Consider the following 25,054-nt stretch of genomic DNA (forward strand, 5'->3'; position numbering starts at 1 on the left):
AATTTTCCTACCCCGCTACCCTTTCCGTTTTAATTTCCCTTACAGCGAATATTTTCAATTCCAGGTTTCGTTTAGTTGAAATGAAAAATGGAATTGTCTTTTCTATCTTTTTAGTTTGCATAATTGACGTCGACGCAGTAATTGTAATTTTGCAGTTTGATTATTAGGTTGATCGTGGTTTATTTGTTTAGAAGCGAAGAGTATTTCGGTACAGAAAATGATCGAAAGTGAAAGAAAGCAATTCATACACTGTTCGTATTCTTCTTTAACTAGGATTTTTGTTATTTCTAAGGGAAAAGGATCGTGGCTATTCTTCGTTGGAGTTTTGAAACTACTTTGAAGCAGTCCAACGAAAAGTCGAGGCGATTTCGTGATCAAATATTTATAACGATTAGAACAATTATAGTACATTTGAAATATCTTAGTCGCCATCGTTTATGAATAATTTATTCGTTCAAAAATAAAATTATTATAATTCTCGACGTTATTCAAAGTCAGAGGACACGCGTGACACTTCAAGGCGCTCGCAGTTTTGCATAGTCGATAGAAACTTCCAAATATTTCTAGCCTCACGTTTTCCAAGAACTCGATTTCTTTGAAAATTCTTCATTTCTTTTGTACCATTAATTTGCGTTTTCACACTATATACCTTCCATGGACACTTACGAATTGATATAAAAGAAATGTTTCTTCTTAAACAAACTGCGTCAAATCTTCCACTTTCCTTCGCGGCATTCATCGAAAAAAAAAAAAAAAAAAAAAAATGGTTCAGTATTTTCCACGAAGAACGTACGTTGCATTCAACACACCACTGTCCTTACGAGTTAACGATTTTCAAACGCGAACGTTCGAAAAAAATTAGAAATTTGTATATCAAACGACGAACTGCCTCGCGACGTCTAAATCAATGAAGTTGATTCCGCGGCTGTTGTTTTTCAAAACTAACGATCACTACTGTCCCCTAAACCGTTTCCAACGCTCACAGAACTGCAAAGTTTCACTATTCTCACGAATCACACTGTCACAATCGCAATTGATAATATCACACCACGAGTCGTCATTTTGTCGCCGAAAAAAATCTGCCAAACGTGTTCATCTTCCTCGAGAAGTTTCACAGGAACAGGCGAACGCACAGCTCAGAACGAAAATCACTAATTGCTGTCGAAGATTGGCGCAGAAAATCGACCGGAAAAACCGGATAAACTGCCCGGAAATCATAGTTGTTCGTCGTCAGTTCGCAATCTCAATTTGGCCACCTTGCCTTCGTTATTTCATTGATTTTCCAATGGAATCCGGATCGCTGTTTTTGGCTGGTTCGTTATCGGCTTCTCGATATCCGGGAAAGATACAGCAAAATCCATTTTTCCAACGATATTGCCTGCGCAAGGATTTCTGGAGCAATTTCCAGCGTCCGATTAAACCGGTAGCGGTTGCTGCCTTTATGGTATCATTGCTCGGACGATTTCCAAGTTCTGGAACGAGCAGGAGGAGCTGTTAATCATCCTGTTGAAGCAGAACCACGGGCACAACACTGTGACCCGCGATGGCTATCAACGCCGGATTAATTCACAGTTTCTCCGGCCGAGATTTATGGAGATAGCGATGCTTAATTCCTTGCGGTGCGGCTCTGTTGACAGCTTTTTTATCTATGCTCTGTTCCTGCTAATGGATCTTGAACACCGCGATCGCTCTTTTCTGCCCTCTCTTCGATCATTCGTGTCGTTTGCTCCCATCTATTGTATTTCTTGCATGTCGAAAATTTGAAGATAACTGATAGAATACTTCCGTAATCACGCAGTTGAAATCGTGTCAGAAAATATTTTTCCTAACTTCTCTTTCCAAACAACGTAACACGGACGCTCGAAAATTTCGAGCGCTATTTAAATTTTGCACGAGTACCAATTTTTTCGTATACTTCTTCCACGATAGAACCAAGAATATCGTAATTCCAGCTTTTATCTTTAGACGTAGTTAATAATATAGTTTCGTATGAGAGTGATATTACGAATAAAATCGTTATTTACTCGATGAAGTGATTATTTAGTTCTTTTGAAATGCCAACACGTAGCAAACCTTCGAGTCTTTGAACGAGCGTTTCTTTCATATTTGAAGAAGATCGAAAGCTTTAAGAGACAACTGATAGCTGACGAGCAGCAGCTTGTAGCTGCTGTAGTTTTCGACTTGTTCGTGTTAACGAGTGTCGTTTTCTTTTCTTATCTGTCGTTCCTTCGATGACTCGTGGATTGTTCATCCGAGTTGCTCCATCTTAACAGCTCCGAGAAACACCTGATAATAATCGACGAAGAATTTTCATACTTTTAGCCTCAATTTCTTACTCTCTTTTTTATTTCCTGTGAAAAATTTCCTTTCTAAATGATCTGACTATGGGTTTCTTTTTCGTTCGAAGAAACTTTAAAGGACACTTGATTACTCACGAACAGCTTTCACCTTTTAAAGCGTATTTTATCGAGTGAAGTTTAGGTTGTATTTCGGGTTCTTTTTCGAAATAAACTGAATTTGTTTCTTTTAACTGGGAAGATTTGTTAACGTAAAGGGGAAATTAGATCTTTTTGACGAATAAAACGAATAAAATTTCTCTGATGGCGACGACTACAATGCGCCAGCCGCTTAACAACATGGCCGACATTACGCCAAAGAAACGCGCCAAGAATTCTTTGCGCTCCTCAGCTCCGTCTGCTACGTTCGACGCCGGAAAAACAGAAGAAATCCTGAAACGACAAGGAGTAGCTTTCCAAAGTGTTCTGCATACTACGAACGAGACACCACGTTGATTAGAATCGCCGAACCACCATTGCATTCTCGCATAGTCCAAAGCCCAAACTACCGATCAAAGATTCGAAATCGTTTTCAAAAATAAAATCTATATTGGTACAATATCTTACGTTTAAACTACACTTACATCTTTTGCCAATTGTATCCCGAATTCGACGACATCGTATTACCAAACAGCGAAATTCCAAGTCGATCGATTTTCTCAACTAATGGATTCTATTGAAAATTTGTTTAAATTCGTAAATTCTACTCACTTCTTAGGTTTCTAAAGTAGCAATTTCAGACATTTACTCGATTCGATCGTCGACCATTTTCTGCTCAACTTTTCCGATCTGTCAGACCTCGAAAATAATTGCATCATCGTAAAATTCCTATGAAACATCATTCGCAGAATTAATTCGCGCGGAAAACAGTGTCTTCTGTCTTTACAAAAGTCAACATTTATAATGAGAATCCGGATCGAATTATCAGGGAATTTAATAAAATATTAGTGAAAAGGATCACTTTGTAATTCGGATGGTCGTCCGCGATAAGCCAGAGGATTTAAAGGCGAAGAATAATTACGGGGCGTTAATTAGCCGGGCTTTGGCGCGTCGGACGGCGACCAGACGGGTGTTCGCGAACAAAAGCACCACTTTTCCAGACTTTTCCCGTCGGACGCGTTGCGTAAGACGCACGACATGTGGAAACCGAGCGCACTTCCGGTTCAGGATGGCACAGCGCCAGGGCACAACCGGCGAAACGCGAGAACTTTGTCTCGGAGCTTGCGGAACTTCAGAATTCCTCCTCCCCCACCCTCTTTTTTTTCTCATCGCCGAGAGATTTCTGATTAACGTGAAAAATACGAACTTTGATTTTCTCATTATCGCACGATATTCTAAATCATAGTGTGCACTAATATTAGTTGAGTTATTCGGACATCGTAACGTTGCTAATAAATTTTGAAGAACCTTTGAACTATTTCGAATTTGTTAAATAATCTGTAAGCGAGTAAAATAGAATTGGAAAAATGTGAACTTCTGTTTCGTAGGAGCAGAAAGTAGAAGATATTTTTAAATAGTTTTAGATCACACGGATATTTTTGTTAATTTCGTGTGATAAAAGGTCGTTTGAAACAAGTGATTTATGGAAGACAATTGATGATGGTGAATTTGAAGTATGACAGAGGGCAGCTTGAGCTTCCATTTTGTATTCAGCTGACACCTGACGCTCACAATACACGTTTGTTTTAATTCCACTAAATTATTATATTTACGACAAGTTGATTAATTCTCATCTTCCTCGGCAGAATTCCTTGAAACGTTCATTGTTCTTTAACTGTCAAATAAGTTTCTTACGAACGACGGATTCAATGTATGTTCTGTTTTAAATTTGAATAAGCAAGAACAGGAGACCGTAACCAAAAGACTAAGACTATCGTTGATCGACTTTGAATCGACCGAGGAAAAACTTCGACTTCGGTTTATTTCTGCGATTTGGGAGATCAGCGAATTTTTCCGCAACTTTAACTCGCTGCGTCGAGTTTCCGCTTTAATTTTATTTTAATTACCAGCTGCCACGAAGACGCTCGAACTAGTAATCGAGGCGTAACGAATTTTCATTTCCTTTGGTTTTCCTTCGTTTGGTTAATACATTTTTCTTCGATTTTTGAACGCCAGTCGATGATCGAAAAAATGACACTTTCAAAATGAATCTGCGTAAAAGCATCTTGCTAAGAAGCAGACAAACACTTCGCCAAAAAATTGTTGTGTTATTTTTTCACGTAAAATCAAGAATTGTTTACTTGAAAAATACCTAACAAATTCTACGTCATCAAATTAAAACATGTACATTGATCGTATTCCAAAACGAGTTATTAAAATTCTTTCTCGATAAGCGTAACAATACACCAAACAATTCACTTTTCCTTAAAAGTTGTTCTTACTTATTCGCGAGAAGAATCATTCTCACATTGTTTCGTGAAAACAGACACGTAAAACGATGCAATTTAACTAAAATTTTGTACCCACATCTGTCACTAATCTATAACAAATCTCTGCAACATTCTCTGCGCATCAATTTTTCTTCGTCTTCCAAACGAATTATTCTCGCTCGTCTTTAATAAACCTGCGCGAAATTCTCCTCACAGCAATCATTTTGCGTTGGCCAAACAGATCAGTTTCACTGTATAATAATAAACAATATAACGTAAGAGGGAAACATCAAAACAGCAAACCATGTAAAAGCACGTAATCTCTGAACGAAACTCGGTAACAACGTCGTCTGATTAAAGTGACAGGCGGCGAGGCAAGAATACGGTTAACAAAGCGAACAAACGTGAAACGTCGCTGCAGCCAACAAATGTATCCGCGGCGTGGATGAATAAGCGATGAAACGGTTGCATCGCGTGGCAGACGTCCGTCTCTCTCGATCTTCGATCAATCGTTAGAGAACCAGCAACGGTCAAACGATCAGAACCGAGAAATATTCTGATTTCTGCGATCAGTGATACGCGAAAAGCGGAGAAAGTGAGCGGCTCGGGTGAATTCCGCGCCGAAATCGCGGCGGTTTGCGCAAACCGCGCGCAACAAGTTCGACACTGTCGCTCGTAAAACAAACCAGAGCCACGGTAATTAAATGCCTGTCGATTTTTCCGCGGTTGTTGCTGGTATTTCGGCGAGCATAAGGGAATCGTGCGACATGTATAGATTGGCGGATTTTTATGGACATAATTTAAAGCATGAAATCTAAATGGAAATTCGTTTTAACAAATAAAAATTGCAACGAGTATTATACTTTCTAGCGTATTCTATTCGAGTGTATTCTTTCTGGTTTTTCCACCATTAAATTTCCTATAAATACGTGAAAATCCGCAATCCAGTCGTGTATTTTTTCCACACGAATTTCCTCGGTTTTTCGATAAAGCTTTTTCGATTTCTTGCCGGAGTCCTTCGATGTTTCGCGCGTAACGATGAATTTCGTGTAGTCTCAGTCGGTTTGAGAAAGGGAAGATGATTTATGGATGAACGTAGGAAATTTATATGGCCGAGAAAGGATTTTAGAATTTGAGAAGGAGGTATATTTTAATCGAATATATCGAAGGATTGCTTGGTTGAAAATAATTTCGAAATTTAAGAAGCGACGGTGTATCAGTTTGAAGTAGAATCTCTAGACGAACGCACTGAGAGTTTACTTTGGCTAAAATAATCTGAACATTCGGGCAGCGGTCTTGCTTGAACTTGAGAATAGAATTTTGTGTCGGATTTTTCAATTTGAAAAGGACCTGTGTTTAAATTTCAGCGTTTGCAAAGCGCATTGAAAGCTTATCCCGAACAATATTATTTTCCAGTTTGACAGATGATTCACATAAATGCGAGAATAGAAGTTTCACACGGAGAAATTAATTTGTCCAACGCAATTTTGGAACCGAGAAAACGATGGTGTTTAAGTTCGAGAATAGAAGATTCTGTCAAGCGCGTTGCAAGCTTTTTTCAGGAGAGAAGATTCACTTCGGTGAATCGCAATTTGATTTCTTTGCGAATTTTAAACTACGATTATTATGAACTGCAGGCTCGTATGAAAGTTTTATGGAAAGTTTCTCGGAACTTGTAGAGTTTCCTGCCGTATGAATCTCAAAATTGCCAACTTTGGCGCTCGAACAATGCTTTCTGTCAGATCTCTTCACACACTAATACTAAACTTCGAATATTTCTCAGAAACCTACGAAAATGAAAGCAAGCCGCCTGTACAGCGAATTCTACATCCGCCAAAAATCCAATTTTCTTCCCAACTTACCAAAAAACTAACTGCTCTTGCCGACTGAAACTTCACCGAGAGAATCAAACAGAAACTCATCCACGTCTCATTTTGCAACTCGCGTGGCATGTTCGCGACCGATTCAAGAAATTCCACCGCATAGTTAGATCCAATTTCAAGTTTGAGCAACTTGCTCACTGAATTCTAGCCGCGAGACTAGTATTCGAAACTATTCTTAAGGAGATTCTAGCATTCGCGTGTTGTCGTCCAGTGAAACGAAAATCTCGTTCTCGTCGCTACTTGAACCCCGAATTAAACACTCGCTGCCACTGTGTTTTAACGTCTCAATTTAGATTCTACCGGTAGCCAGAAGCAAGATCTACGAGGTGTATTTGTCGCAACATCTGATTCATCCGATCAACGTGTCTTTTTGCGCTCGAACACGATGTTTATCAGATTCTACGATTCGCTTATCAACGGAACAACCTGTTCTCGCGTTGGACATGTCGAAAGATTCTCAATTGGAAGCTAAAATACGTTTAGCCGAGAGATTGACGCGTGATCCATGTTTTTCGTCCATTTGTTTTAATAGTTTTTTGTTGTATAATTACTTGTGTGAATGGTTACCGAGGATCTGATCAGACAGATGTTCCAGGCAGTTTGTGTAAGCTGTGTTTGTATAAGATGTTGCTTGTTTCGCAAAACGATTAACCAGCAGCGGATGAACACGATGCTGCGTTAAATGGCGATCTCTCGCGAAGAATGAAACGTTTACTCTTTGATTTTGTCGAAGATAAACGTACTTATGTAGATGGTTTAGCAATGATTCGTGCGTTGTTAACGAAATTACGATTTTATTTAGTATTGTTTCATAAAAGTAGGTTCCTCCTTATCTATCTGTAGCCTGTATTATATCGAGAATATCCTAAAATAAATGTAAAGGTTGTACAGTATACTAATTTAGTACTGTACTTTAGAAAATTCAATTTTCTTTCAGGAACTTGTTTATTATATAGTAGCAACTGTGCGTATGATTCGCAAGATGTTCGCAAATTAACAGTTCCATCTATCATTCGTTCTATTTTCCATGTATTTGGACTTCCAGAAAAGATTTATCGTACTCTATCAACCTAAAACACAGAGAACTTGAAACACAAGTTATACGGTTTAAAGAAACTAACGATTCTATTGTGTAGTTTCTTGCAGAGAAGGCTTCATCCTTTTGTATCGACTTAAAATTCTTATTTGGACGAAGTTTTGTGTAATATTAATAATCTAACGATTGTATATAATACATTTTTCATGTAGCACCTATTGTCATTTAATAAAAGACACCGATCTTCCTGTTTCAACTAACCTTTTCACTTATCATATTCGAAACTCTAAGCGCGACTTGTACGACATTAACAAGCTATTGTCTATTATTTATTATTTTCTTCCGAACAAGACTATTGATTTAAAATATCTACATGTTACACTCAGAACTTGAAACATTAACAAACTTTTTACATTTGTTGTCTTTCAGAAAATATCCTAACCTTCTCTATCGACTTAGAACGTTTAATTATTTCTGGAGAAATTCCAAGAAGTTTCAAAAAATGAATTTTTGTCGAATCTACTGTCTTCTAAAAGATACTCCGATCTTAAAATCATCAAGCACATTTCCTACAACGTTAACAAATTAGACATTTCTCTCTTCTTGCAGAAGAGACTTCAACCTTCCTCTGTCAACATAAAACATATTGTTGTACTCACAACTTGAAACATAATTCCTACGATATTAACAAGCTCTTGCCACATACTGTCTTTTAGAAAATAATCTAACCTTCTCTATCAACTGAGAACCTTTAGTCATCGAACTGAAGTTCAACGCGAACAAACAAAAGTAATTCCTGCAACTCTAACAAACTTTTCCCACCTACTGTTCTCCAGAAAATATTCCAACCTTCTTCATCAACTTCGAACCCTTACCTACTCCATCGAAGTTCAACATCACCAAAGCAAATTTTCCTCCTTTTCTCTAACAACCGAAACATCTATTTGTTACACTGCATTACAACTAAAGCTGTATCAATTACACTGCAACCTACGAATTCTAAAACCGTGCACCTAAACCTGCAAGATTTACACATTCCACGTGAACCATCTTCCACATCGTCGCTACTTCCTTCCGAGCCTCGGATCACTTCTTATCGCTCGTATTACACCGAAAGCTCGGCTACGTGTAATCACAAAGCTTGATCCTGGCCGAATCACAAGACACTGTAGCTTTGTAAACCGGGAAACCGAGTGTAATCTGTCATATGTCTCACCTGGCGGCGTGATGCCGTGAGGATTGAGATGCGGATGATGATGCGGGCTGCTGAGGATCCCTTTTCCCTGTAGATGATGCGCCGTCGGTCCAGGCGAACTCGTGGCTGGCAGATGCGCCGCCGGATTGTAGAATCCAGCGGCGGCCAGGGCGGCAGCGCTGAAGTAGCTGGCCGCTGCCACCGCCGAGGACGGATGCGACAATTCCCTCTGGCTTGGCAACGGGGGCGGCGTTTCCGGCGCGGCGGCCGGGCTTCCCGGTCCTCCGGGTGGCGGTGACGCGCTTCCCTGGGACGACGAGCCACCCAAAATCGGCGGATGTGTTGTCGCAGCGGTCAACAACGACGAGACGCTGAAGTCCGTCGGTCGCGGGGCGGCCGGCGCCGGCAGGTGGCCGCCGGATATGTGTCCGTTCGGGTTGCTGGACGGCGTGCCAGCGATCGAGGTCGCGAAGGCCGAGTGCTGATTCAGAGCCGTCGCTGACGCGGGGTACGCCATCCCAGGCCCCCCCGCCTCGGCCCTCGGCCCCGTGTTTGCACCCTCGACCACGTTAGCCTCCAATTCTCTGCGTCTACGTCGTTGACCCTCGATGTCCTTCGCGGAGGAGTCCACCTCCTCCTCCACCACCTCCTCGAGCCGTGATCGCTGCTGTAGCGCGGAGGGTTGCGGAGTGCTGGCGCAGTGGGTACCCCTGCACGCTGTGTCTTGTTCGAATCTCATCGAGACGGGCGGGTCTGCCGAGTCGCGCGAGATTCCTCTTCGAGTGACTCAAACCGGAGAACGGCGTCTTTTTATACTCTTCCTTCCTTTCTTTTTCTTATTTCTGACGTTTATATCGATCTCGGATTTTACACTTAAACAATCGGATTTCAAACACGCACAATAACACAGATACACTTGGGAATGTTGGTGGAAAATCTTGGCGATTGGTTTTACACTTGGTTGGGGGTGGATTTCACTGAACCTCGCGATGCCACGTTGTCGACCGTCGTGTATGTCTCTGGTGGTCGATTCTTCGGCATGCTCGAGTTTGTCAAGGGTTTAGGAGCAACGTGCTCGAGGTGTTCAGGAGCGTAGGCCGAGGTCCTCGCTGCGTTGTCGTCGCGCCCGCTGCGAGCTCCCCACGAAGTCCGTCGCGAGTCGTCCTCTCGACATCGTACGTCTCGTGGACCTTGCGCGTTCTCGCGATTCCTCGTTATCTTCGAAGCGACGCCAAGGCTTCGATCCACCACCAAAAAATTTCTCCAAGACGTATCAAGTCCCGTGCTGTCTGTGGAACTTTGTATCCGGGGATCTCAAAGAAACACGACGAAGCACACTTTCTCGATTCACCCGAGGAAAGATCTTCCTGTAGAATCGGCGGTGGCGCTTAGACAGAGTCACACCGTAGCCCAGAACACCGATTGCTCGGACAAGTACCACTATACGTGCACGTCGAGGACGTGTTAAATCCTTGTGTCGTTCACTGTTCACTGACTCACTGTGTCGTCCACCGATGTCCACTCGAGGCCAGTTCCGCAGAGCACTCACTTCCTCGACACGAATATCAACCGCGTTCGAACGAGGCGAGATAGACACGGCGAGACGCGACGCGAGCACGCGACCAATAGGGTGGAAACCTGCTTCTCGTCGTTGTCTTCGCGAACAGTGCCGGGGAGAGCGGAACGACACGAACGAGTCGGGTCGGAGCAGCGTCCGACGGCCGAACGACACAGGCCGGGGACGAGGACAGTTCGGACTAGCTTTCGATATCCTTACGCGAAAACGCAAGGCAAGAGAGACAAAAAGGCGAAGAGAGAAGAGAGAGGGCTCTCTAAACGAGACACGGTGATCGGGTGCTGTGCGCGCTGGTCGCCTCGGTCGGGGCTGGAGAGCGGACGAAAGGTGTTACTTGGGTGGCGCCGCGATGGTCACTGAGCAGCGCTAGGATTGACACCTCCTCTGGGGGCTCACCCCCACACCTCCCGCGGAGGTGTTGGTGTGCTAAAGTCCTCGTCCGGATTCAGGGCGTGTGTACGCGCGCGTCTACGTGAAGACGGGGGGCGGCCGCGTGTGCGTGTATACAGACGGAACGGAGTGTGCCTGCGCCGCCGAACGGACGCGGGAGGCGTGAATGCTGGAGGGCAGCGACGCGAAGACTGAGACGGTGCAGGGGCTCCTCCTCCCTTCCCCTTAGACCGTTCGTGCAGCCGCCTAGTGGGGGAACCTGCCACGACAACCTAGCCGACGCACGATGCACTACCGCGTGGAACGAGAACGGGACTACTAACCGGGTCGCGTGAACAACGAGGAGAGAGAGCTGTCTACCGAAACCCCACCACTTCTTCGAACGGGCGATAATGAGCGCTCGTAGTTCGGATTGGCGTTCCGGCGCCAATCCGAGCGGCGTTGCTCTCGACGCCTTTTCCGACGTTCCCTGTTTCCCTTCAGCGAACGATGCTTCTCTCTCTCTCTGTTTCGTTATCCCCACCATGCACGGATTCTACACACAACGCTCCGGACGTTCTTCCCTCGACTCTCTCTCTCTTTCTCGCGCGCGCGCACGGCCCCCACCACCGCGCGTTTAAGGGTGTTAACCGCGAGTACGCCCATTAACACCACCCTCCCCGCGGCACCGGGTTGTCGAGCGGCGGTTCGAGGGGGGTGGGGACGATCGACGTTGCTCGAAGCTTCGCTGTCGAGAACGATGCTGATTGACACGTTGCTGGATTTTCACCGGCCTCGCCGCACACCCACCGATAAAACCAAGCTGCTTTTCGCGATAAGAGCGTGACGCTCGCGGTACGTTTAGTTTAAGAGCGTCTGCAGAGTGTCAGATTCTCTATGACACAGTTTTTTGAGAATATTCTCAATCTCTAGAATCTTGGAAGTTAATTATATGTTACTCTTTCGGATATTCTCAGAGTATTCTTGAAATCTAAGATATTTGCCGAAAGTAACGTTCTCGATGCTTCAAATCGAATGTTATTTAAACTCGCAAGATTGCAATTCTTAGCTGATATTTCTTCGAACTAATAGATAAATAATCGCACGACACAAATATGCAACCAAAGTTACTCATATTCCAACAATTTCATGCGCCTCCAATTTCAGCCTCCTGCATAAAGCCAACAGGAATTCGCGTCCCCGCGGCGCGCCGGGTGCGCGCCGAGCCTCGACAGCCGGTTTTCACCATTAATCCGGAACGGCACTTCATCAGTCATAATTCAAGCCGATTGGCCGTGTCAAGAGCCGTCCGAGTTTTCCGCGAAAAGCCGAGTGAGAAATTTTCGCGAGCTGTGCCAAAGTTCGCGCTAGTCAGCGTCACGAGCATCACCCCGCGTCTCTTCCCCTCCCCTTCCTTTCTCGTACGGATCGTTCGAAGCGACCTGCGCTTTGCACCGCGAGAACCGTCAACGGAGGAGAAACCATTGATCCCGCCCATTCCGCCCCCACTCGCTGCCCCTATCCCTTCCATCGCGCGTCACGTGATACCTCCCAACAACCCGGTTCTACGTCAGTATCGTGGGTTCCTTCAGCACCTTCCCCTACCCCCATCCCGGTTCCGCCCCCCACCACCACCGCGAAGCCACTCTCGGTTTTTCGTCCCGGTCGTCGTGTGGCCCCCTCGTCCTTCGCGCCGTCGAGTGTTAGCGAGACGCCCAGCGCGTCACAGTGTTGCCAAATCCGCGAGAGCTTTTCCACCGTGATTTTCAGAAACACTCAGCGCGATAGCCACGCTACGAAATCGGCCCACAAGATTACGTTGCTGCGCTGGACGAGGCGACCCGCTGCGTTATTCTATAAAGGAGTCGGATAGTCGAGCATGTTTCTGTGGTGGTTTTTCGAATAGGAAATTTTATTAGGAAATATTTCGAAAAATATTCCGGTTGATATTGGGATCGTAAAGGAGATTTGAATATTATTTTGGAGGTTTTCGACATTTTTTATGGATCTTAGAATCTTTTTCATTTTTCTGTTAATTGATTGAAGAGAAAATTTGATTAAACTTTGGGGCTCTAAATTGGAATCATACAAAGGCGGCGGTGGTTTTGGAGATTTTGGGAATCCGTAACAGTTGTGCTTCTGTTAAAGTTAGGGAAAGGAAATTTGGAAATTCGAAATTGGATTTCCAGAGGAGTTTACGATTATTTCGAAGGGCTGTACGTTACTTGCTACTTCTGTTCCTTTAAAAAAGATAGCTCGGTTCTTTGAATTATTTTAATAGTATTTTTCTATCGTTAACGAATTTCATAAATTTGAGGAACACGTAAAACGTTAAAATTATTTTTCGAAAGCTTACTTTTCTCCGAAGTTATTGATATTCGTGCTGTTTCATCCCAACGTGTTTTAGACATTTCAGAAATTTTGTTAAGGAATTAAAACTTTTTTTGTTTGTCAACATTCTGACACAATACTTGGAAGACTCTAGTAAGGTTGACACATTCGTTGGTCTTAAAATATCGTCTATTAAAAGTATCTTTGTCTCAAACACCTACTAACGACTATTCCAGCACACCATTGTTCTTTTTAATCTTGCGATTCGTTAGCTCGAAGTGCGTAAGGATAAAAATGCAAAAGTTGTGACAGATGTATTTTGTGGACGCAACGTGTGCATCAATAGCAAATGAATGAATTAGGGAGCACTTTTCGTGATGACGTTAAAGGAAGCCTGTGACGATCCAATTTCTGCACTTTTCTCTACAAGTATCAATCGTACAATCGATTAATATTCGAATAAAAATTCCATTTCTTTTCTTCTGTAAATCTTCCCTTTCATCAAATTCTCTCAAATTACATAGAAGATTCGATTTATAACAGTGTCAAGGCTCTTATCTAATCTGTATCGTTAAATAAACTCACTGTAGAGCTTTTTACGCAACAAATTACTTTCATCGATCCTCTCGCCTCCAAAAAACGTAACGTTCAACAAGTTCCACTCAGCGCGAGCCAATCAATTAACGAATGATTGGTTGAGTAGCGTTCGAATCAATGAATCAGTAAGAATATTCCTCGAATCCTTTAACATCCAATAATAATTCGTGTGTAACCATAACTATCAGTTTCGCGTCTAAATGTACAAATCAAAGTTAAATAAAATAATATAGCGATGAATGGTAACTGTATTGTCCTGAAGTGATTCAGCTTTGATATCCAAATCTAGCCGCGACCACATTGAAACCCGTTCACGCGCATTGTGAATCGCATGGCCAGTGTAAATAGAGTCCACGGACCGCGATCGATTCGGCTGGCTATCGTGTTTCGAGCCTCGACAGCGTTTATCGTAGCGCGAGCATTATTGTTTATGCCACGATTCTTTCCTCCCTCGAATCTTGAAAATTTTGAAGCCAAAACGGGCATAGAGTTTGTTCGAAGACGACCAAAATTATTTCGAAATCACTGGCGATCCTATCGCGGTTTTTATTCCGTGTCGAAAAATTCGCTGGAGATGTTATTCGTAAATTTTTATTCAACCCTTTCACGCTGCACAACACCGTACTTTAACGAGTTTTTAGCTAATAAAATGGTCAATGTATTTATTGTATCTTCTTTATAACAAAAAATTGCGGATATTAATAATCGATAGAACGTAACTTTTCCTTAAAAAAATTCGATCCTCTAAAGTTTAATTAATGCATGCTCGAGTTACTCGAAAACTACAAATATCTTTTTATTTTCTATTTGTATACGAGTTAATCTAATAAAATATGACCGTATGCATATACCTAAGTAGCGAATTTTAATGTAATAAATTTACAATTGTCGTGAATCGTTCTTCCGATTTGGCGGACAGTCGTTCACGTTAACTCTGTGCGGTCCTATGTCGGGCCCAACTCGACATTCTATTCTGTTCGATGTTCAATTTCAATACATAAAATGTGAAATACCGCGCTGTTATATAGCTTGTCCAGGTTTCTCGTATTGTACTGCCAAATGCTTAATATACACTGTTAGCTGTCGAGTATCTGTCAAGCAAACAACCAAGAACCACCTCTGAAGTAGCAAAGATCACACTGCACGGAACAATCCTTAATAAAAATCTCGTTTAATCCCATTGCATAAAGCAATCTGACTCCTAAACATTCTAATGGAACGACTTTTTGCTATCATTTTGCCTTGAAAAAAGTTTAAGATGCTTTCACCCGGACCGCTTCCGATTTTAATATATGCCATTCCACGCAAGAAAGAGAAAGAGAGAGAGAGAGAGAGAGAGAGAGAGACCGGTGAAATGGCCACGGGGAAGGTTTCACTCTGGATAATTGGTTTCTTGCGAAGATCTTGCGAGGGTTACGGCCGCTGCAGGAAAAGTGATTCCGAAAGGAAAAGTAACGCGAAAGAAGTTACCTCGTTTTCCGGGGGAGGCAAAGAAGCGGCAAGTTACGCGCGATACAAAGGCTCTTCCGTCTCGATCGATACTGCTTAACATCGGTTTCGATGGTTTTAAGACGCGCGGCCACCCGAGCACAGCCGTTCGAACAGTTGCAAAGTTCGCCGCGGGAGCAGCAACAAGCTGCACGGAACCGTATGCTGCTGCGTTAAGCCCTGTACACGCTTACGAAATTATTTTATTATACTAGACATTCGTTTTAAGTAGAGAAAACCAGTTAACTCGTCACTTGGATAATAATCTCTTCATTTAGAGATCCTCTATCTGCTTACATCCTTGTTTAGCTGCTGCATTAAGCCCTGTACACGCTTACGAAATTATTTTATTATACTAGACATTCGTTTTAAGTAGAGAAAACCAGTTAACTCGTCACTTGGATAATAATCTCTTCATTTAGAGATCCTCTATCTGCTTACATCCTTGTTTAGCTGCTGCATTAAGCCCTGTACACGCTTACGAAATTATTTTATTATACTACACATTGGTTTTAAGCGTGACAGACGAGTTGGTTCCTCATTTTAAGCACCGTTTCTTTTGAAAATATACGACCAATATTATTTGTACGTTGTAATCTGTATGTAAAATAATGAACATCGCAGTAGAATTCCATGTATTTGAACTGCATTTAGATATCTATCGGATGAAATTTTAGTCAGTGTGCAAAATAATGAACATTACAGTAGAATTTCATCTAAGTGAACTCCATTTACATAGCTATTGGAATGAAATTTTAGTTAGTGTGTGGCGCAATGAATTCTCGTCGAGTGAATCCACTTGTTCGATCATCAACTTCTACCGTATGAATGAAAATTCATAGCTAGCGAAGAAAATCAATAAATACTATTACTATGTTAATTCCATTTACGCATATCAACTGTTCGCTCTTCGATCGATTCACATAAATAACATTCTACTGTATCTATGAATCGTTCAACAACCACATTGATCAACTTCATTAAAAGTGATGATGAAAAGTGACGTACGAAAATATCTCTTTAAATTTACATTAAAAAATTCACGTTTGCTTTCTATCCATAGCAGTAGGACATTTGTTTCTTGAAAATGTAATATCAATCACCTCCCCACTTGAATAACAGAATCGACAAATTTGTGGAAAGTGAAATTGTTCAGATGTGCTGTGGTCATATATTGAAGTTTTTCTCATGATCAATGCTGTTTTTTACTGAATGAAAATATGAGCATTTAAAAAAGAAGTCTACTATATATAAGATTGCATTAAATATTTAACATGCGATATATAGAACAATATATTAACGCTCATTGATTTCTAGAATATAGTAAAACAAACTTACTTTATAAGTAAGTAATATGAACTGTTACCATAAACGTGACTATAACTTTAATTGATTCGTATTACAAGCGTGCGCGAGGTTTTACAATACTTATTTCTCCGAAATAACTTATCTTGTAAGGTCGTATGTACTGTAACTTGTTCTATAACTTCGTACGAACAAATATCTACATGTTTTACAAAGATATTCCGAAATGGTAATTACATGGTAATTACACGTATTTTGTAGCGTGTTCAAGGCTTTACTCATTACCAGACTCGCAGTTTACTACTCGAGGCAGGTTAATAGCTCCATTCACACATGACTCTATAATCCTAGCGCTGTCACGATGCGGATATATCAATACAGAAACACTTTCATTTTCATGCTCCTATTATTTTCTACTTTGCCTCTTTGTCCTCTATCTAACTCGTATACGTCGACTATAATTCGAAGCCCCGAGGCCAATGCTTAAGTAGTTCCGACCAGTATTAATGACTCATCAATCAATAACTACGGACTGATTTTCTTACCACCGAATCCCCTAGGACCTTCGTGAAATCCATATTCTTACAATGTGACTACATAGAAGATCTCAAACATATATTCTCATTGACATTATATTCGTTATATATTCATTATAGATGCACACACGATATTGTAAAAATCTGGAAATTACTTATGAACACGCAATGCATATTATAGAGAGTGATATTACTTTGATATTTCACACGTCATGACATTCTGTGTATCTTCATAACTAAATTTAGCATTATATGCAAATTATATTCTTCAAGCCCCGTATCAGGCACGTTTGTTAAATGTCGGCATTCAAAATTTCTCAATCTACTCGTCAGCTGCCCAACTTCCACCCCTCTCGTTGCACCAAAGTGTCCAGATTCTCAAAACCTTCAAGAGCCCCTTATTCACCAAAGGATCCAAGAAACTACACCAATCTATTCCTATCTCTCTAAAACAGTCACCCATCGCCTGATAAGTATCTAGAATTCGACGCTGGTAAGCGTTGGACGAGACAAAAGCTCGGCCAGGCCAGGGAACGCGTCCGACGGGCTGAAGCAAGAGCAAACTTCGCGTCCTGGAAGGAGCCGGAGAGTCCAGTCGGGGCGAGAGGGAGATGGATCCAGCTTCGAGGAGGAAAGCGCTTAAAGATAGGGGGGAAGAGAAAAAAAAGGGAAGGAACAGGGATAAGAGGACAAAGAGCGTGCATGTGACGGGGATGAAGAGAAGCTAACCAGACGAAAGAGAGAGAGGAGTGGAAGGGAGAGGAGAGGTGGTCATAATCGCGCAGACCGCGTCATAATCCGCGACGAAAAACATTTGACGAGCGCGCCTGGCTGGTAAACGGGCAGCGGGACGGGGCGTGGTCTGAACTGGCTCCGCCCGCCGCGAACAACAATCCCCACTATCGCGTTGTAGCGAGCCGCTAAGTGGGGGGTTCCCCGGTGTCGCGGAACGCGCGGAATCGCCGGAACCGAGGGGTGGGGGGTCCGCGAGACGAGGACGGAGACTGGCGCGGCATTCGTCCCGTGACCACGACCCGAGCAGGACGGAGAAACTCGGCCGCGCCGCTTCCTGCCTTTTCTTTCACGCGCTTTTTTTTTTTTACACTGTGCCTCCGAGCACGTACTCGCGTATATACGTAGCGAAACGCGTCCGCGACCGCGCCACCGGGAATGGACACCTACGGCGGCCAAGTGTATCGATGTTCGAACGCCGTCTTTACGATCGACACTCGCCACGCTCTTGCCGCGTTCCAGATTCTGTCCGCTTCTTCCCCGGATTTTTATTTGTCATTATTTCGAATTAAGCAATGTGTTTCTTAATCAGAGATTTCTATAATTATAGAATTAGAGCTAGCGAAGGTATTATTAGTTCCAGTTAGGTCGACTTCAGTTCTTGCAGGTATAGATATAACGATCATAAGAGAAGAATACGACAGGGATGTTCGTTTTGATCTTAATGTCACTTTATGAGTAAGAAGCAATGTTTCGATGTAACATGGAAAGAAGTTGTTTTCGTTTACTTCCCAAGTAGATTGGACATATGTTTCTTGTAATGTCTCAGGTCATTTGGTAATTATATTGAGGATGCTTTTGTCGATTCTCTGATTCCTTATAAGTAGGAAGGAACGTTTTAATGGAATATGCAATAAAGTCATTTTCCATTTATTTGTCGAGTCAGTTAGACATAATTTTGTTTCACGCAGTGTCTCAGATTATATCCTTCTATCCTTATATACGTACAAATGCACAGAATACACCTTCAAAAATATAGAAAATATTCAAAATGGAATACCAGTCACAGCATTTAAAAATTTCCCACTCAAATTTCCATAATCTAGTTATAAGAAGTAATTTAATACAGTTATCCTGCCTAAGGTTCTTTTACAATAAGAAAATTTTCCAATATTAGAAAATCAAATACAAAACATAGACTTCTCTTATCGACGAGTGATTTCCATCTTGGTTGACGAAACTTATCAAATATCATCTAACGGACTAATTTCTCCTTTGCATAATCGTCAACCTGCCTCGACCAATCGCCATCAAAAGACGTATCGACTGACCAAAACCACAATTCCAAGATCTCGGTCCTCCGACCGGTCCACCAACTGTTGTTATCAATTTTCTCCATCATATTTCCTGTGCATCGATCATCCTAACGCTGAAATTCCACGTACTCACTGTGCAACATCGAAACCGATAACCGATCTCTCGTCTGACTGTTGCACGCAAGAAAATTGACTCGCGGATGCAAAACCGTCGGTGATAGAAGATTATAGCAGACGCCTTTGAGAGGCGGCGAAGCGGATAAGAGATCGGCAGCCACGGCCTGTTCTGCTTTTATTAGGACGCTTAGCCTCGCTGTGAGCTCGGCCAGGAGATAGTCCGCGCCAGATATTCCGTATTTTCTTGTATAATACGGCCCGCTAAATAAGGAGTTTCCAGGCGACCGGATCCCAGCCGGCGGTTCAACCATCGGCCAATCACCGTGTACCGATCCGATCGGGAATTTAATGCCGGTAATGATCGCGAGCCACGGCTGGCCAAGCCTCCGCAAACCAGCCCGAGTAAGATCTAATGCGTAATTGCCGGTGCAACGGAGTTAGCCCCAGTCGTTAACACTTTGTTCGTTGCATCGTGCTTCCAGTGCCGTTTCCACTCATCACGTTGCGCGCGTTCTATGATTCCATGATGTGATAAATTCGTTGCAGAAAACGATTTCGTTATTGCTAGAGGATCGCAGGATGATTTTTCCGCCGCGATTCCATCCACACATTTTTCTTCGGATTTTAATTGACTTTGAGAAAGGAAGAATCGATGGATGTTCCTTTGTTGGTTCCTTCTGCTTGGATTAATCTTGGTTGTTTCCGGTGTTGTTGTCCGACACAGTTATTCTGGTAGGCACAGAGATATGTATGTAATTTAATCGAAGATGGTTTATATCTTTACTCGTGAGGCTTTATAGAAGAATTAAAATTCCTGACGCGAGAATTATGTGGTCTTGTATATCGTCGAATTTCGTTTAATTTTTTCGTTGTTTCGTAGACTGTTGGAAAGTACCTGTGATAGCCTGAAATACGTAGTTTGATTGAAGATGGTTTATATCGTTAGTTAGTTAGTAGAGGCGTTACGTGGAGATTAAAATTATTGATGCGAGTTTCTTGGTTGTTTCATAGATCGTTGGAAAGTCTATGTGATAGCGTGATATATTGCGGATCATGAAAGTATTCGAACACTTAGCGTAGGAAAATTTACTTTGTATCATATAAAACATTACTGCCATATTCATTGATATATTTATATTTACGATCATGGTATATCTCGTGATTATGGTTTCATTATAGCGCTACTAAAATTTCAAAATGTTTCGTACAACGTAATATACGGAAAATATGATCATAGCAAGACGTCTAGAAGTGTCTACGATACTTTTGTCAGCAACTGTATGTAGTTTAATTCAATACGTTGTTTATACATAGTTGTGCGATTTTATAAAATCATATGGCGTTTCTGTATACTTCTCGTTCGTTTCTGGTAATATGATTTCATCAATTCAATCAAATTTGTTAATGAAAACATCATTGAGAAGATTTAATGGTATATTTACATACACTGGACGGGAGTAATTGTTATCTTGAAACTTATACTAATACAATGAAACACGTGTTACATAGGGCGAGTATGATCATGTGTGATTCTTGAAATAGATTTAATCTATGTATTTTTATATATTGTGTAAACAAAGCTAATAATTTATCACTACATTATACCGTAATTGACGAGGGATCAAACTAAATTATATCAATTACATAGAAATATTTACATTACAGCAGTTTTTACATTTTCATTTTATTCTAAATATCATATATTTTTCATATTAACCCTTTATGCCTCGAATAGCATTTTCTTTCTACCGCTAGAAATATTTCACGCTGTTATTTGATAATTTGCTATATCTGTACCGAAATGTACAGCGTGGTTGGTAACTGGTGGTATAAGCGGAAAGGGGATGATTCTACGTGAAAAAAGAAGTCGAAAGTATGGAATAAAAATTTTTTTTTTAATTTTTCCATCGAGACAACGACCTACAGTGAGATTCGTTATAACGTACTGCACGCGTACCGAGCGAAAATTCAATGTCGATTTTCTCGAAAACAAAGCCTCAAACGAAAAATTTTTATTCTATATTTTCGATTTCTTTTTTCGCATAGAATCACCCCCTTTCCACTTGTACCACCAGTTATCAACCACCCTGTATATATCGTTACAAACACGTATTAAGTAAATTTCACATGGAAGTTAGCCTCGCGTAAGAGCATCCTCTTCGTCTTCTTTTTTTGCCGACCGGAACTATTGATTTATGAAGAAGTTTCTATAAGATAAAGAACGTATACTAAGCAATCATGCGATTTATGAAATAGTATCGTCTAATCGTTAATGATTTATTTATAAAGTAGATCCAAGGAATAGTACATTATATAATTACCAAACAGTGCAATTATAATTACAATTACAGTTTTCTCAAATTCTATCGATTTCTGGCGAATTCCGAGGAACGGGATCTTCAAATAACTTGCTTTCTAACCCTCGGAATTTTCTAAAACGAATTTTAAACGCATTTCTAATGCGTTAATAACGCTGTTCGAATAAAACATTGCACTTTGAAATAAAATACCATTGTGAGTACAAGTTTTCCCCAAATCTATCGATTTTTGACGAAATTTCGTAATTTCGGATTTTCAGATAACTTTCCTCTTAATCCTCGCAATCCCGTGAAACACTTTGCACCATCAGGCGCGTCCGTAACGCGTTAACGATATCATTTGAATAAAAAATTGTACTTGATAGAATATGTCGAAAATATAGGATACGATTGAAGAAGGATTAATGACGAAATGAAAAGACAGGGATGGGGAAGAGTCGGTGAGACGACAGAACGATCTCGCAAGCGACTCGCGAAACGCGCATCGACCGGTCACCAAGCGGATATCGAACGTTTTGTTGGTCTCGCCGGTGCGATAAAAACGGGCCGCTCTATCATCCCCGTAAATCTCTGTCTGCTGGTGTGCATTTCCTTTGAAAGTGTTTCCTCCGTCGCTCGGTTCGCTGGCCTCCTCGGCTTCTTGCGCTCTTGTGACTTTATTTATCGCGATCCACCTGACGATTCGTCCGCCTCCAACCAAATGTTGCGCAACATTGCGTTGAATTTCGCGCGATGTCGCGATCACTCGAACGATTACGACGCTTCTACGATTACTTTCGCTCGATTTTTAACTGCGAAAATATAAATCGAGTTGGACGAGCCTCGATGTGAAATTGATTTTCGATTTAATTTATTTCTTGGCATCGTTGACTCGGTGAAGCTACGAAGCCGGTAGAATTAGAGTTCCTTGACAGTGTTGTTCGTGATCGTAAAATAACCGATACTCTTGCGTTACGTAAGGATTCTTAGCGATGATAGAAAACGAAAGAAAATTATACAAAACCGTTGGTTTCTCACAGTGAATTTTGTGTCGATCATGGAAAAAGGAAAACCGATTTAGTATTTAGTAACCGACTTTGAAACTGTTCAAGTTGCAAATAAAGAGAGAATGAACATTGTTTTGCGTTATATAAATAAATTTTCGGATTAAATAGAAGAACATTGGGAATTCTTGATTGAACAGTTACATTACGCAATTCTGGAATCGATGACAGCGTGTTCGTTGGCGAACGCGACAGAAACGTTGTTTACGATTACGTAAAAGAGGAGAAATATCGAAGTTTGCTATGCGAGCTCCTGTTCGCGAAATTAATAATTCCTGCAACTAATAAATATATTCTGCGGTTCTTGAGTCCCACGTGATTAAAGAAGGTAATAAAAGATGGCAGATTCTTGCGATATTAATTAGTTGCAAGGTGTATATGAAACCGTAAGAGAAGGATCGAGACTCGGCAGGGTAAAATTACTTTGATTTCGTGAGTAGTACGGATACGATAGGATAAGGCTTGATGCTGCTTTGAGCTGATCTTTGGAAGCAGTTTGCATTTGTGGTGCGCATTACCTGCGGTGTATTGAGAAACGAAGACAAGCAGCGAGCGAAACTAATTAGTTCCACCGTGAATATATTTACCTGCTACTAGAAATTGATACAATTCCCTGAAATATTATACCTGTGAAAACACGATATTATATGAAATTCTGTCGCGTAAATAAAGTTTTGTATCACTTTAAATTTTAGAATAAACTACACACGAGAATTAGTCAGATACACGTTGCTATGTGTACTTCTCAAGAACCAAGCTATCAACGCAATTTGGACACACGAAACTAGGACCACAGTGTGCATGATGGCGAAAGTGAATGACAATTCATCGATTGGAAAAAAATCACGTCGAGGATTTCAACTTTTCCTCTTTCGAAACTCGTCTGGCATTTCTTCCTCGAGCAATCTCAACTTCGTGGACCATCTTGCGGATGCGCGTAGCAGTATGAGCCTCAAACTAAAATCCATGAATTTGTCATTCGTCAATTCCAAATTGTTAATTGAACCTTCCTCCTTTCGTGGACATTTATCCTAAATTTTTCCTCGTAAAATCTGAATCCTATCAGAATACTTTACCAGTAGAAGTATTACACGCAAACGATCGATTTGTCATTCGTCGACTCGAAATCAGAAACAGTCGCGTCAAAAATCCAGACTTCCCTTCGTCTGAAACTCATATGGAATTTTTTCCACGCAAAGTCTGAACCCTGTGGACTACCTGTCGCGATTCCACGCCGCGGTTCAAACCTCCTTCCGCCACGGTCGTATTTCGAGAACCAAGATCTAACAAACCACGACGCATACCGGCCGCGTACATCGTCGCGCGGCCTATAAATCTCCTCGGCCCATAAACAAAGCTTTTGATGCAAAAGGTCGTTGCAGCATATGCGTGACGAGTTGGTCGGCTAGCAGCTCGCGATGTACACACGTACAACATACGGATATACGCGCGTACACACAAAGGCACGTATATGACGCGAGAGGGCGGGTGGATGCGTTGCCGGACGAGCCGAGGGAACAGAGTTGCTGACGCTGTTGCTGAACCCTGCTGAAAGCTCTCTGACGGCTGAATTTAACGCCAGCCCCGTCGACCCGCCGTGTAACTGGCAGCCTTTGCGCTCCAGGAACGTGGCCAGTTTCCACGATCGCCCTTTTGACTCTGCATCGAGAGACAAAGAGGGATGCTTGCCGCGGGTACATGGTGTTTCGTGGCGAACGTTGACGAGCTTAGCACGAACAATCGAACGTACAGCAGAGGTGATTTTTATAGTTTTTCGAGCGATTTTTCGAGGTAAAGCAAAGTGGAATTGGAATCTTCTCCGATGATTTTCGCACTCTATTTTTTTCTTTTTGTCCTCTTTTGTTCGCGGATTTTTAGCGTTTATCGATCCGAAACGTACGTTTGAAAATTTTGGGATTTGCCGGTAGAAGAGGAAAGTTTCTCGAATGATTCTAGAGCTTTGTGAGTTACTTTTTTAAAGGGGATATTGGCGAAGTGGCGAAGGTCGACGTGATCGACGTGAAACTATCGTTGGACACGAAGCGGCATGATTTCTATAGTTTTCGGTGGTTCGGAGATTTTCTGAGGTGGCGCGAAAGCTCAGTTGGAATTTTCTTCGGTTTAAGAATTTTGGTGTTCGCGAGCAGAGGAGAAAAGTTTCTCGAATCATTCGTGCACTTTGTGGGCTACTTTTTAAAGGGGATATTGGCGAAGTAGAGAACGTTGACGAGATTGACGCGAAGCTATCGTCGGAGTAGGTTGATTTTTGTAGTCTTTAGTGGTTTTTGAAATTTCTTGAGGACTTTCTTCAATGACTTTTTCACTCTTATGGATTTCAGCGTTTATTGAGAAATATTCTCGAGACGTTGAACACGATTCCTCGAGAATTTTGAAATCTGTAAGAAAAGTGCAGATTGTTACATTATTTATGGGCTTCGAGGATTTTTTTTCATAGGAAATATTTGTGAAATGATGAAGGTTGACGAGATTGATACGAAACTATGACG

The 25,054-nt window shown here is 41.8% G+C and overlaps 1 protein-coding gene across 3 annotated transcripts in view; it reads right to left on the reverse strand.

Moving 5' to 3' along the window:
• The window catches only part of bi (T-box transcription factor bifid), a 168,934-nt gene extending 157,834 nt beyond the window's left edge, over positions 1 to 11,100 (reverse strand). The window contains exon 1 of one of the 3 annotated variants that reach the window (XM_069128602.1): positions 8,841 to 11,100. In XM_069128602.1, coding sequence (XP_068984703.1) covers positions 8,841 to 9,558 — 718 coding nt within the window. In that variant the 5' untranslated portion in view covers positions 9,559 to 11,100. The remainder of the gene's footprint in view (positions 1 to 8,840) is intronic. The other 2 variants (XM_069128600.1, XM_069128601.1) reach the window with 2 other exon arrangements.
• Positions 11,101 to 25,054: the final 13,954 nt, after the last annotated feature.

This window comes from Bombus flavifrons, chromosome 15 (assembly GCF_040668555.2).
Source record: "Bombus flavifrons isolate JBK064 chromosome 15, iyBomFlav1_principal, whole genome shotgun sequence".
Taxonomy (NCBI): Eukaryota; Metazoa; Arthropoda; class Insecta; order Hymenoptera; family Apidae; genus Bombus; species Bombus flavifrons.